The sequence below is a fragment of the Chiloscyllium punctatum genome, chromosome 36, assembly GCF_047496795.1.
Source record: "Chiloscyllium punctatum isolate Juve2018m chromosome 36, sChiPun1.3, whole genome shotgun sequence".
In the NCBI taxonomy this organism is placed as follows: Eukaryota; Metazoa; Chordata; class Chondrichthyes; order Orectolobiformes; family Hemiscylliidae; genus Chiloscyllium; species Chiloscyllium punctatum.
The window spans coordinates 947,582-962,971 of record NC_092774.1 but is presented as its reverse complement, the minus strand read 5'-3'; the positions used below and the strand labels follow the sequence as shown (position 1 = coordinate 962,971).

General features: G+C 40.2%; 1 protein-coding gene across 1 annotated transcript in view; it reads left to right on the top strand.

Moving 5' to 3' along the window:
• The first annotated feature begins 244 nt into the window (after positions 1-244).
• The window catches only part of LOC140461064 (scavenger receptor cysteine-rich domain-containing protein DMBT1-like), a 41,758-nt gene continuing 26,612 nt past the window's right edge, over positions 245-15,390 (top strand). Inside the window, exons 1-5 of the mRNA XM_072555848.1 lie at positions 245-521; positions 3,925-4,242; positions 4,362-4,403; positions 7,641-7,754; positions 9,048-9,176. Of these exons, the coding sequence (XP_072411949.1) occupies positions 245-521; positions 3,925-4,242; positions 4,362-4,403; positions 7,641-7,754; positions 9,048-9,176 (880 nt within the window). The remainder of the gene's footprint in view (positions 522-3,924; positions 4,243-4,361; positions 4,404-7,640; positions 7,755-9,047; positions 9,177-15,390) is intronic.

The following is a 15,390-nucleotide window of genomic DNA, read 5'->3' as shown; positions in this document are numbered from 1 at the left end:
CCCTCATTGTTCAAGATTAACAGGCTTTATTGATCCACATCTTTCCCAAATGGTTGGAAACGAAAGGTGATGTCAAAAATGAAACTTGCTGAAAAACTGTTGGATAATCCATTTCAAATGCGAATTAAGCTCATAAGTTTTGCTTAGAGTCTCAAATTTCTCTCTTCAATGTATTTGTTGTTCTCAATAAATATTGTGTTGCAGACGAAAATTCGTCACCAAGACTAGTTAATGGTGGAAGCAGATGCGATGCCGAGTTGAGGTTTACTACAATGGAAGCTGGGGCCGAGTGCAAGACACCCTGTGGGACTTGAATAATGCTCACGTTGTCTGCAGACAGCTGGGATGCGGTTATGCCTTAGAAACGTATAACACGTCGAAGTATGAGGCGAGTTCTCAACGTGGGAGGGTGTATGGTGTCCAGTGTCACGGACAAGAACCGCAGCTCCAGGACTGCAGAATCTCCAGCTCACTGAATACATCGGTCTGTGACAGCAGTGATGTTGGTGTCCTCTGTTCAGGTGAGTAGACACTTCACAGCAAAAAAAAAACTGCTGGCAAATATAAAGCGATCTGTTGTGTGGAATACTTGTTCTTGATGGTCACTCGGAACTATTATTTAGCACTTCGGTGAAAGCAGATGTGGGCCACTTGGATGGGTGTAAGCAAGTGAGATTGTTTGCAAAACGAAAGCTATAAGGATTTCATGATCCCAAAAGTAAAACTGACACAGATACATAAGGAATAAGGAATTCACTACGCTGAATACAAGCTAGCTGAATCCAAATGTTGGAAATTCCAGGCAACGATGGACATGTGTCTATTTTCCATCACAACCATGTCCATCTTGATATCCTTATGTCCTACCCTGCAAACAATCGAAAGTTGAATCATACTGCCCAAAACCTAAGAATTTGACCTGAATGTAAGTTTCGTGTCACGCCATCTCTAAGATCCAGTATTTGTGCTATCTTATCATTTGCAAACCTACCCTTAATTCAACTGATAGACAGCTGAGACACCAATCCATTGCCCTCCCACTGCCTTCCCTCATGCTACCATCTGACAACTTGAGGTCATTCATAGCTCTTCTCTCCATGACCTATCTGTGTCTATGTCTGATGACTCATCTGCTATGTACACACGGCTCTACATTTCCTCCCAGTTAACATTTCTAAAAAAAAAATCCGACCACTGTTGTCAAATATGTCACACTTCACGTGTCTATTATTAAATTCCTGATATACGTTTAGGGTTACTGATGGAGCTAGTGATACGATTTCCCAAGACCACAGCTTCGAGGTTTCTCTCTGAAATCTCTCATCCACTGAATTGTCCCGTGGTGCCCAACGATATGCAGGTTACGGTGCATTGGCCCTGTTAAATTGCCATGTACAGGTTCGAGTGATTGGCTCTGCTAAGTTACCCAGAGTGGCCAGGTATGTGCAGGTTAGGGTGGATTGGCCGTGCTAAATTACCCATAGTACCGAGGGATGTGCAGGTTAGGGTGGATTGGCCATGCTAAATTGCCCATAGTGCCCAGGGATGTGCAGGTTCGGGTGGATTGGCCGTGGTAAATTGTTGCATAGTCTCACCTTGTTTCATCCAGAACAGCCAACATTCGGCGATGTTTTGGACAAGTCAGTGGGATTGCTGTTGATCTGCACCACATGAAGAATGGAGTGGTGTCGCCCTTGTTTATGTTTTGAAATGTATTATTCTGCTGTACGTCTCAGTTATAAATGTAGAATTAAAGGAAATATGAGACAGGCTTTTAATCGGACGTAGCTGATGTTATGGTTGCAGTAAAATGACAGTCAATGGGCCAAGAAGTGTATTCAGATATTCATATCGCAATTATCTTTTGTAACATTTCATTTCTTCGCATTCTTGCTAAAATTTTTCATTTAATTTATCAATGTTGTCAGGTGTTCTGTTTCATTATTTTATTCACATCTCAAAAGACAATGTATAACTCTTTCTGACCTGAATCTATACTGATGTGGGACTGAATGAAGAGGGGAGGGACAATTGAAGGTATTATCGTCTGTGTTTTTGTGTGACAGAACACATGCAGTTAAGGCTGACAGATGGAGGATCCCGTTGCGCTGGTCGACTGGAAATTTACTACAAAGGAGCATGGGGCTCAGTGTGTGATGACTCCTGGGATGTGAGAGACGCTGAAGTAGTTTGTCAGCAACTAGGTTGTGGAAATGCGCTGAATATGACATCTCATTTCTCCTTCGGACCGGGCTCTGGTCCCGTTTGGTTGAAAGATGTGAAGTGTTCTGGAAATGAATCATTTCTCTGGGAATGTCCTTCAGCACCACTTGGTCACCAAGACGATTGTTCTCATAAGGAGGATGTGAGAATTTTATGCTCAGGTGAGGACACTCTCAGTGTTGCTCTTCTCCTACAATGCTATGTTTGAGGATTCAAACGAACGTTTGTGTAGTGAACTGGGGAGTATGTAGAGCAGAGGCAGAAATTGAACACAGCGGTCGATGTCATGTTTATGTTGCATATAGCAATCCGAGATATTATTTTGTCTGGAATAAATAGTATTTCCATGAAAACACATCAATATCTGATACATGCCGAGCTAATGGTCAAACACGTCATTGATGGTCCATTGTCACAACTTTGGTTTAAATAAATATTCTGCAAAATGCTTTGCTTACAGCAAACTCTAATGTATTATCTCTACATTTGGACGCCAATGACGAGAAATGTGATTCTTTTCAGCATATCAGCTCGATCCCGTCGGGAATCTGTAACAGTTTTGATGCTTTGTTTCTAATGACCATATAATCTCATGGCACTTTCTGCCAGATTTCCCCACATTACATGTAACTTAGTTAAAATTGTACCACCCATTGGGCACCAATGTTGTCCAGTGAAAACGATGTACTTACTCGACGTCTGAGCTATCTTTCTGTACTGCAAGTCCTTAACGTTTTGTCAATCAGAATGCTTGCTAGTGCCTCGGGGTAACCAAATTAAAATTGTTGCTCGCAATTTCAAACTGCTATTACATCATTACGAGTTCGAGTGGATGAACACTTCCACTCTTCTGCATATCTGCTGTTCTCTTTTGGACTCAGACTTTCTGTTTGCCGTCAGTTTTTCTCTACTCTTTTTCTTACTCAATAACTTCACGATGCTATTCGGATCTTGTTAAATGTTTGCTTAAACTCCATGCACGCTGCAGATTTTCTCTTCCTTCTGCTTGCTATTTCAGTAACGGCTTCCCATCGTTTTATAAGATAAATTGTAAATCGTACTCATCCCTGACACTTGCGTTGCACATCAGAGGACAGTCACAGTTATGGATCGAAGACATAACCAATGTCTCAATCTGGATATCTGTTATTCTATGAACAGAGCACAAGGAGATGAGGCTGGTGAATGGAAAACATCGCTGTGAAGGGAGAGTGGAAGTGTTCTACAATGGGACTTGGGGAACAGTATGTTCAGAAAATCTGTATGGACAAAGTGTTGAAGTGATATGTAAACACTTCGACTGTGGTGACCTTCTGTTCATTGATTATGACAGTCAATCATTCGGAGCAGGAAAAGGACCTACGTGGCTCGATGGGATGGAGTGTCTGTCACACAAAACGGCCGTTCAGCAATGTCAGACGGATCCCTGGGGTCAATGCAGCTCTCAAAACTGGGCAAATATAGGGGTCATTTGTTCAGGTAACACGGCAAATCTCAATATTTGGGTGTCATTTCAAACACTGATTTCCAATAGTTAGCACGTTTCTCTTCTTAACAGAGCGTAATGTGAAGAAGGAGCAGCCCCTCAATTCAAATCCTTGCCCTCAACAGTCAGGTGCGTCCTCTTAATGAGTGTGTCAAATCTCGGAATGATGTGTCTGCTTTGCACTTTTTTCAATATTTGTCAGTTTTACACTACAGATTCGCAACTCACTGTGCGCCTGGACGGAGGAGGCAGCAACTGTTCCGGGAAAGTGGAGATGATGTGCAATAAACGCTGGGGCACGTTTTGTGGTGATTCTTGGGATATAACTGATGCCAATGTCGTATGTCGACAGCTGGGATGTGGCTTCGCTCGACTGGCCCGAGGAGGGCCCGCTATCTCCCAGGGTAAAGGTGTTATTTGGCAGAATGATGTGAAGTGCAAGGGAAGTGAATCCTTTCTTTCCGACTGTCTCTCCGCAGCACCAGGGCAAAGCACATGTAATCACAAGGAAATTGCCAGTGTTTTCTGCTCTGGTAAGTGCGATGTTGACTGGTGCCGACCAGTGGTCATTCATGCTGCAAATTAGTTACATCATTTCGACTTACTAAATTAAGTTTCACGTTCATGAATATTTGTAAACTTTCTTTAACAGAATCCGAGTTGTTGGCGACTTTCCCTTCACCTCCAGCAGCGGGTATTTATGATTGATACTATTAGTAATATTTGTGATAGTGTCATATTTATGACTTGTGAAATTGATGCTGTTGTTTTTTTCACGATTATGAAGCTTATATCAGTGTTGTCTTATTCTCGAATTCTTTATAATTATACACGCAGCTCGTATCTACGCTGAATTTCTCTGAAATCTCTCCTTTAAGGGCAGGAAAAACAATCCACTTCCGTATCTGGCGTTGTCTGCCTAACCTTGGGAATCCTGTTAGTTTGTGAATTGATCGCACTGCTGGTGATAATGCAGAAAAAAATACAAATGAAAGGTGAGCCTCACGCCTACCGACTGAGATAACGCTGATAACGCATATGATGTGGGGTTGTACGTTGTTATTGCACTTGTCCAACTCTTGGCCTCGGTGGAGACTATTGTGAGGCCTTCTCTGGCTAGTTGCTTTCTTCAAGAGTCTTTACCCTTTGAAACGGCGATAAAAATAAAATTCTTCAACAATGTATCTAAGAGTTAAAATACGATACAAATCTCATCAAATATTTATTAAGTATCTGAACATCAATACAAAGAAACGGAATTGAACGTTAGCGCAGAGTTACGCCAAATCATTATCAATTAAGAATAAATGTGAAGACTGAATCACGCTTGTCTCTCAGTTTACATGTACATGATACTCCAGAACAAGTTATCGATAGTTGCATTGTGTCTTGAAGTTTCGTTGAGACGTTTGCCCAGTGCTTTTATTCATCAGTTAGTTTTAGGGTTCAACACTTCCTGAGCGCTGTATCAGAACCCAAGGTCAGTGTAAATATTAAGTGCATCTTTACAGGTTATTCAGATATCCAACAACTGGGTGCCCGTGACTGATGAGAGGAAACCTGTTCATTTTTTTTTCAGTAGATTCAAAGCATTTACCTTAGAGTAATTTTCCAGTTGATGGCCAGAACAATTCACACGACTAACAAAATACATTAGTTCGCAGATTTTTGTATGCTTTCTTAATTCTAGTTTACAGAATTTGCACTTAGTTTGTATTAACCAAAGTTAATACAGTGGACCTTATTTCACTCTCGCATATTTTTGTGTCCAATTAATTACAATAACCATACACGTGTCTGATTACAGCATCTAAGTTCTAACAAAAGTACCATTATCTAATCATGGTCCTTTTGTTTTTGTTAAGTTTATCTGGAACATTGATTCGTGACCTCTTCATGGTCAACCACATTTTTTAAAAAAATCGTCTATAAATTATCAACGTCTTCTCCATGTTCATTAAATTGGGAAATTTTAAGTTCTGTAGTCAGTGTTTTTGCTTCACATGCAAGATTGCGAGCAGAGAACTGTCTTGAATAAACTTTGTAAAATGCGAACAGAACTGGCCATGCACATTGCAACATGCAGCATTTTCCTCTGTATATTCAAAACAATGAGTATCAGTCGTCAGTCCATGTTGTGCCAAGATTCTCTTCTCTAGCTCTGCATTAACTCCAACTGCTTCTCACATATGTAGCTTCTCTGGTCCACATCGTGTTGCTGTGCGTGTTCAGGGACAAATACTGACATGTCTATCCTTCCTTCAGCAGACCTTCACACTGGTACTGGAGGCTCAAATGTTGGGTTATACCAAGTAATTTATGAAGAAATTGATAATACTCCACCTGGTAAGAAAAGGATCAGAAACATGGACCAGATATGTATTTTTTACTGCATAGTCAGTCACGATTGCATAAGGATGGGTTTGTTTCAATCTCTACTTTTCAATGATCAGTGAACTGAATGATCACATCTAGTTATCCAAGAAGTGCACTCGTTTGAAGGAAGTTATCATTGCGAATGAATTTTAGTCGGTGTTGAATGAGACGTAGTTTTGACAAGTCTCACTGTCCTTCATTCCTGATGGATTATTTCTGACATTTTTGCACACACGAACTGAACCACCCTTTCCAATTCGATTCTGGTTGCACTCTGATTCCTTCAGAAATCTGAACAATAAATCCATTCACTGACTGAGTTTATAATTTTAAAATCTTTGTCACGAATGTTGGTTATGCAGCACCTAATAGTGCAAGTGAAACTGAGGAATTGCTATGCAAACAGTTACAGGAATGTACGTGCAAACAGTTCTTTGTTCCATCGTGTCTCAATTCGTTCTAATAACTTGTGCCAAAGAATAATAATAAAGCGAGCTGTTTTACTTTCATAACTTCTCTTGACTGATAATGTCAGAACAGCGGATACTTAGATATGTAGCATAAGGATTGTCATGTTTCATGTTGACCAACATTGGAAGCAGGCCACTGGGGAGGATTGCCTTCTAAACCTGGGATTGGGAATGCGAAACATCAGATGGAAAATAGAATAAAGGCAACAATGGGGAATTTTGATCTTGACATATGAATGGTTAAGATAAAAATGGGAAGAATTTTACATGATCAGAATTGAAATGATTAACTAATATTTCTATCTCAGAACACCACTGAAAATAAAATTAAATGAAAGCATTCTCAAGTATATCGCACAACAATAATCAGAAGTATTTAAAAGACATTTAATATACTCAAGAAATGTGAATTACGTCATAGAATTAATAACATTTCATGACAAATCAGACAACACTGAAAGAAGTGGCGAGGGGAACCGAAGGCGGTCAATTTACTTTTTCATATATAGTGAACAAATGACAGAGATTAGAAATTAAATCATCAAACGTACTCTGTGTGTGAAAGTTTGTTCGATGTGAAAACTAATGTTTATTTCTCATTTCTGATCACAGTGATTTTGCATTTCCCTTTACCTTAAAGTAACGAAATTTGTGTTTGATTGATTTCACAATATATGTTCCATTGACAGTCTTCTGTCTATTGCTACAAAGATGATAAAATAATAATGTGTTCTATTTTAACGCTCCTCCTAAGTCTATTACATATAAAATCAGAGTTTATAAGACTGAGAGATATATGATTAGAAGTAAATCGTTTGAACCATTCAGTCTGCTCTGCTTTCAACCATGGCCAATAAGCTTCTCAAATGCAATGTCTTGCCTTGTTCCTGGTGGTTTTTATTCCCTTACTCATTAAGAACCTGCCTATCTCTGTCTTAAAGACACTCAATCACTTGTCCACGACAGACCTCTGTATCAATAGGTTTCACCCTCTGGCCACAAAAAATCAGCTCAGTTCAGTTCCAGAGCGGTGTGCCTTCACGAGGAGATTGAATTGTACATTAATTCTTGATTTTTGTTTTTAGCAATATCCACTTCCATTGACTCACTCAATCACATCGAATACGACATTAGCCACAACTTGAGTGATCGTAATTTGGAATCAGAATATCCTGCGATGAACTCCAACAGTTGTCCAGGTGCGTATGTGTTCATAATCTGTCAGTTCACACTTGTCTTTCAATCTATCCGCTATCCAAAGCTGAAGATGTCGATGTTCACAGTGATGTAGAATGACACCGTCACCAATGGTTGTTTCATGAGCATTGCCAGTGAAAATGAAAATTGCTTGTTTTGAGTTATAGAGAAATGGTGCATTGAATACGTCCGTGTGAAAAAAAAACACTCATCTAGTATTCTCATCCCATTTACCTGCACTTTTCCCGTAGTCTTGTATGGCTTGGCATCACTTTATCTGAATGGGTGCATGAATAGGAAGGGATTGGAGGTTCGTAGGGTTAATTATGGCAAATGGGGCCAGTCGTTTTTTGGATGTCTGCTCAGCTCGGACACGTTGGACTGATGGATCTGTGTCCATGCTTTTAATTCTATGACTTTATGTACAAGTAAATAGTTCTTAAGTGCTACGAGTGTTTGTGCCTTTACCAACTTGAGAGGCATGTAGTTCTAGATTCACACTAGTCTCCGTTCAACTCATTTCCCTCACTGGCTCTTTCATTTTTTTTGCTCTAACCTTAGTCCACCTTCCGCGATATATATGACCCCCCTTCCTTAATATTGCCAGCATAGAGTAAAGTTCATTTCTTGCTATCCACATCTGTTCATCGTAATTTCATAATGCTTCTCATTCACATTCACCCCCGCAAAGTCCTAAAGTCCATTGAAAAAGAAAGTAGCGCAGAAACAGCAGTCGGCCATTCATCCCTGAGGGCATGTTCCTGCATTCAATGAGATTCCTCCTGGCTGCTGGGTGTCCTACATCCAAACACCCGCGTTTGGCCCACATTTGTTAATAACTTTCATTAATAATAATGTACCACAGATTTAAAATTAACAACTGATCTGATATCAACTGCAGCTTTTATTCATTGATACATCTCTCCTGAAGGGTCTGGCGTCAATTCTCTGAATATTCCCCTAGATCCTAGAATGGTTTCATAATTGAAGTGGTTAATCGTTAACTATCATGTCTCATTCTGTACATATCTTTAATATTTTAGTCAGATCACTCTTTACCTTCTACTTTCTAGAAGAAGACGTCTTAAATTTCATAGTCTTTTCTCATACTGTGACTCCTGAAGTACACTGAAGAATCAAACTCATCGAATGTCTCTTTACAGAACAAATTTTACATTCAAACACGAATCTAGTTTTCCACTGTTAAGTTCCTTTTTCCAGAACGAACCTCCTTTTCCAACTCTCAGTGTTGTGTGCTACAATTTGTGTCAGTGATAATCACCTTTCCCTCAAAGGTCCACTCCTTGATTATGACCATGTTGAGACAGAAGACGTTGAATCTCAGGATGACCATTTACAACTAGACAGTGATTCTGATGAACCCCTCACACTGACAACTACTGGCGATGGTCTTTGTGTACATGGTGAGTTGAATTACAGATAATTGCTCATTAACTAACACTTTGCATGTTCACACTGTCTTGGTTCCATTCAATTTTTTGATTGATGTTACACCTGCTGTAAATTTAAGAACAACATTCAATGCTATCATAACGTTATCTACACAAATTGTCATTGCGAAAGCTTCGATTACTGGAGAGGGGTCTTCATTTCAAGGCAATGAAAAATGATTTTTAAAAATGAAAGACGAAGATATTGACTCGACACTGCGTTTTGTCAGCTGTTTGAATATACGATCCTAACTTCACCCAAATCGTAAGGTTGCATGTCTCAAAAACTTCTGTTTTAATGAATCACCATCTAGCTGGATAGAAAATATGCAAGCGGGTCTTATGTATTTGATGTTTTCAATGTTGTCATTCCAGGTGTGCACTGGAATGTTAAACCATGAGGACCATTTCTTGCAAAACACAAGGAATGGTGCGTTTGATACTTTTATGGGGAATTCTAGGAAGAATGATTCTCTCTGATTTGAACATCATAAAAGCTATGGGTGCCCTTGCGACTAAAATTCAGACTTCCCAACCTGCCATTTATTCAATTCAAAACGTTCAATTAGCCATGGGTAGAACCTTACTTCAATGTTCCTTCCATTCATCAGTGATCAGCTTCCATGTTTAGTTTCTTTCCTCATCTACACTGAGGTCATTTCTGTGAGCCATTAATTACCTGTTGTCTGAACCATCATCCATAATGTGCCACTCATCACACTGCCAACCATGAAGTATCTCTGGAACTTTTGCGACGACTCTGCTTGCTCTCCTATAGATGCTGACAGTCCAGCTGGGTTGTGCTGCAATTTCTGCTTTTGATCCTGATTTCCAGAATCCGCAGCTGCTTTAGCGTTTTGCTTCTCCCTTAACACTTTTCCATCTTTATCTTCACTACATGTAAACTCGTCAGCTAAATCTCTGCTAAATATGGAGTATGATAGTGTATTTCAATTCCTACACTTGCAGTTCCCAAACATTGCAATACTAAGATATCACTGATCAAAGTCACAAATGAAATTGTAGGTGATTTTGAATTTGATTGATAATCATTGCTCATCATTATTATCCTGACCAAGGAGTCAATAGAATGCGGCACAAATTTTAACAGAGAAACACATGAGTTCAGAGTGGATTTGAGGAAAATATTCATTACCCAGAGGCTGGTGCTTTTCTGGAATGCAGTAGTTGAGGGAATAGTTGAGGTGTGATATCTCAGAAGTTTCCAAATATGCTTGCATGCATACATGAAGTGTTGTAACATTCAAGGCTTTGTGTAGGAACGTGAGACGATTATAGGCAGTGGCGTAGTTTTGATTCTACAGACCTCGACTTCACTGTACCATTCTTTGGTTCCAAGTTAAAGCATTTGACATGGCTATCTAATACTCCTGATCACCACACCAGTTTCCTAGACAGTACTAAAAGGAGCGTGGTATTACTTGAAACAGTTCAGTCCAGTGCATCGCATGGGTCTGATGCCAACTGAGAAAATCCGACCTTTTCATTCTGATAACTTGCATACCCTTTGTGCCTTCAGTGTGGATATGCAGTGAAATTGTGACAGAAAATTTCACAGGAAACACATCAAACTGATAAGAGATACATTTTTTTTTCATGTGTTCCAATTTTTCTGATGCAGAAGACAGAATAGGATGCCCTGGCGTTCTGTCGAATTGTGATGTATTTGAAGCATAACATAATCGTCACAGAAAGCACACTTTTTAAAAAAAATAAGTTAAAGCAAAGGTTGGCTTGTGATGGGATTTTTCGACTTAATCGTAAATAATCAACATATAATGACGCCACAGAGATCATTGAGGTTGTTTTACCAGAGTGAAATAAGCAAAATACTTTTCGCTACGTTACACCACCCAACGTGGAAAGACATACATGGCCAAAGATGTACTTCAGGGAATGTCCTGTCGGCGTTAATTGAGATTTAGGAACGGTCAGCATGCGCACAGCAAATCGCCACAAATCCGAAGTGATAACTTTTGTGTAACATTTTCAGTGATAATGCTGATTGTACAATAAATATTGCCCATGGGGACATTTGCTGCGTACTTGTCTATTACATGCTGTCTTTTGCATCCAGCTGAACACACGTATAGACACACACCTCAATGTTCCCCTTTATAATATGGACCTTCATCATTCCGATAATGCAGAGGCAGCCTTAGACTTTTTTCTCGAGAGTGAGAAGCGTCAGCTGCTGATTGATACATGCATGAGCTGGGAATAGAGAACACACTTGAAATGACCTTGAGTTGACTCACATACTTTCTTTATCATTTCAGGTAACTGTTAGAGTCTGTTTCAACATGGGATCTCCCGAGACAGATAATGTTACGAGAAGTCATCTACTATCATTTCGCAAATGCTGAATGGTTTTCTTAATATCAGCTTTACTTGATTGTAATTCATTTGCATTTATTTTGTATTGAATTGACTACATTACAGTTCTCTCTTTTTTGATCTGATTGCGCTTGTTGTAATGAGTTAAAAGTGGAAAATAAACGGATTGCAGCCAGATCATTTTCGTGGTAGGATTAATCATATGATCCATTTCTCTGCATGGCTTCATAGGCTCTCGACTGGTGCCGATGTGCTTATCATTTATCATTGAAGGATTTTAAGGAATTCCATGTGTAATTGCTTTACATTTTCATCGCCTATGACGGAATGGTTAAAATGTGCCATGCCAAATAATTGTCCGAACTGCTATTTCGCTATATAACGAAGGAATATCTTGGATTTCTAGCCATATTCTCGATGAACTTCGATTCTTTCTGTTATTGACAATGTACAGTGTAATTTGAATCTCATAAATAAAAATGGTCCAATTTCATATTTTCGTCATAAGTCTGTGACTCTTTGTCGGTGTCACTGTCACAGTGAATATGAATGAGAGTTTAAGTGAAGCCGTCTGTGCTTTTGTGCATGTGGGCGGTTGTCATTGCATGAGAGTGTGACCATAGGTGTCTGTTTATGTGAAAATGTACGAGTGTCAGTGAATTAGGAAGAGTGGGTATAATTATCTGTGATCGTTCAACTTCATCTATGAGTGTGAATGTATTTGTTTATTGAGTATTTTGGAAGGCTTAATGCAAGAGGGGAACACAAAGTAAGTGGCAGAAATCTCAAAACCCTTAACATACAGAAATATGTCAATTCCCTGAAAAAGGGTGGATGAGGTGGTCAAGAAGGCGTATGGAATTCTCGTCTTCATCTGTCCACGCATAGAGCATATGTTTTTAAATCAAGTTGCAAGCTACCAAAATTTATTGCTGTCACGTTTGAAATATTGTGTCTGGTTCTGTTTTCCACACTGTTGGAACGATGTGGGTGCTTTGGAGAATGTATAGAAATGGACCACCAGTATGTTGCCTGGTTTGGAGAATATTAACTTCGCAGAGAGTTTGAACAAACTTGATTCATTATCTCTTGACCATCGGAGGCAGAGGGGCGACCTGATATAACTTTACAAGATGAGGAGAGGAATGGATAGAGTTGAACGCCAGAGTGTTTTTTTTTCTGCATGGTGGAAGTGACAATTTTCCCGGGACATGGTTTGCAGATAAAGTGTTTCAGTTTAAAGGAGTTGTGAGAGGCACCAAATTAACACAAAAGGTGGTAAGTCCTTGGAATGGCTGCCAGAGTAGTTGTTGGTGGCGGAAATAATAGCAATCTTTAAGATAAATCTTAATATAGGAATAAGCAGAAAATGGAGGGATACAGACCAGGTAGAGCCAAATTGCTTCAGGTTTGGAAAGTTGTAATGTGTTAAGTTTGTCTTGGCGAGCTGAAGGGACGTTTTATGTTTTGGAATTTTTTAATGGATGAGTTGTCTGTAGTATTGCGTAGCACTGTCTGTCACTTGGTGTCCACACTGTTGTCATGAAAGCAGTCAGGTTTGATCACTACACCAGGTTGATCGTTTATTTTTAGGTGTGCTAGGGATTATGCCTGAAACGTCGACTCTCCTGGTCCTCGGATGTTGCCTGACTTGCTGTGATATCTCAGAGCCACACTGTTTGACACCGCTCTCTAAATATGCGGAAAAGAAACCCAGAATCTGATTTTTCGGTGAATTCATCACTGCCGATTGAACAGGGTGCATTTGTAGTATCCAGTTTAGTGTCAAATCACGACGGTCTTGGGAAGGTGGGGAAGGGAGGGACTTGTTTGCCGGCGCGAAACTTTTAGCAGGACTCAAATCTAGTGCTGGACGCCAAAATTGAGAAGCAGGCAAAAGTTTGTAGGTGAAAATATGAGGGTGTAACAATATTTTGGAGGAGCACAAATTGAGAGGGGCAGAAAAGTTTGAAGGGTATGAATCGGGGTGGTAATTCTTGGGGATAAGGGTTTGGGAAGCAATATTTTGAGGGGCAAGTATTGATGGAGACAAAGAGAGACAGACTTTGTCCTGGAGGCAAGTTAATAAAAAAAGGTAATGGAACCAAGGCTCTGTCTCTCACTGCCTTTCTGTCCACCTTTTCTTCACCTCCACTGCCACTCCCGTGTTTTAAGCAATGAAATATCGCCCTGCAAAGCCATGACCACGTCACTGCACAAACAAGAGGTGTGTTTGTGGGAAAGCACCAAAGCCTGTGAATCTCTCAGGTTAAACGTTTGTTTATTTCATTAAGTTATGCCTTTGGAGACAGACAGCACTTTTATCTGATCGATGTTGCCCTAAGCAGGAGATGAACAACGCTGGTCTCACCGCCTCCACTTTTGAATACTTTTCTCACTTAGAGTCTGAAAGAGTACTTCACAAAACTTTACAATTTGCAGAAATCCCAATAAAATTCTCCATGTTTCCTGACAAACAATTTTCAATCGGAGGTGCCTGAATACAGTTGCAATGGAAGTACGCTATGCCTTTTGTATAATCTCAAGAATACTGTCCAAATACAAATCGTTTCCACATATGTTGCAGAGGGATCAAGTACATTTCTGTATCCCAGCATTCTTCACTCTGAGGGAACTCTCAGTACAATTGGAATCCTCTCCACGCCAGAATAGTGTGCGTATGTGTATGTATGTGTGTGTGTGTGTATGTGTGTGTGCGCATCTGACTGATGCTCTGAGGGATTTCCCTCTCTGCCATCAGCAATGCAGTAGCTTGGGGAAGCCAGCAGAGGGTGCCACTCTACCATTTTAAATACAGGAAGGACAGAAAGAAGGAGAGCATGAGAGAGTGCAAGTGAACGTGAGATACATGGAGCCTTTCTTTATGTCTCCCTCTCTCCTCCACCCCTCTCACTCCCTCTCTCTCTCTATCCACTTTTCTCTGTCCGTGTCTATCTCTCCTCTTCTGGTGTTTTTTCGTTCAAAACATATTTATAACCTCTTGCATTCACGAACTGATCACGAAGCAGAATGTCAATCAAGCGCTCACAATGGGATCTGACTTAATAAAAAAAAACTGAAAGAAGTGCAGATGCTGTAAAATCAGATATAAAAATATAGATTGTTGGAACAGCTTAGCAGGTCTGATTGCATCTGTGTAGAGAAATCAGAGGTAACGTTTTGGGTGGAGTGACCCTTCCTCAGAACTTGGATCTAATGCATCCTATTTTCCCATCATTCGGATCATCTCGCTGACGCCTTCCATCTCTCTGAACTGCTTCCCTGCTCCCATCACGCCACGTCAAATCTGCTTTTAAACATCCTCTTTAAGGTAATGTTTCTGCTCCGTCTCTTTCTTTCTGTCTCGTAGCCCTGCTTTTTTCTCTGACCTTCTCTCCCTCTGCTTCATTCTCAATACAGCTCCTCCAGTCTCTCTTTCTATCTCCCTTTGGTTCTTTCTTTGTCATCCTGCCTTGGTATTTCTCTCTCCACATATTTCTGCCGCGCTCTTTCTCTCTTTATGCCGTTCTCTCTCCCTCTCCTTGTCCCTCTCATCCTCCCCCTCTCACATCTTGTTTCCTTAACTTTTCCATTTCACTGATATTTCAAATTTTCTGTGACAACATTCTTGCTTCTCTGACTTTTATGTCTCTCAATTACTGCCCCCATTCCGCTTTGTTTTTCTGTCTCAACCCCTCTTCCCCGTCATCCCCCCTCTGTATTTCTGTCTCGATTTCTGTCTCTTTCTGTCTCTCTGTCTGTGTCTTATCCCATGTCTCTCTCTCTCTCTCTCTCTCTCTCTCTCTCTCTCTCTCTCCCTGTCTCTCTG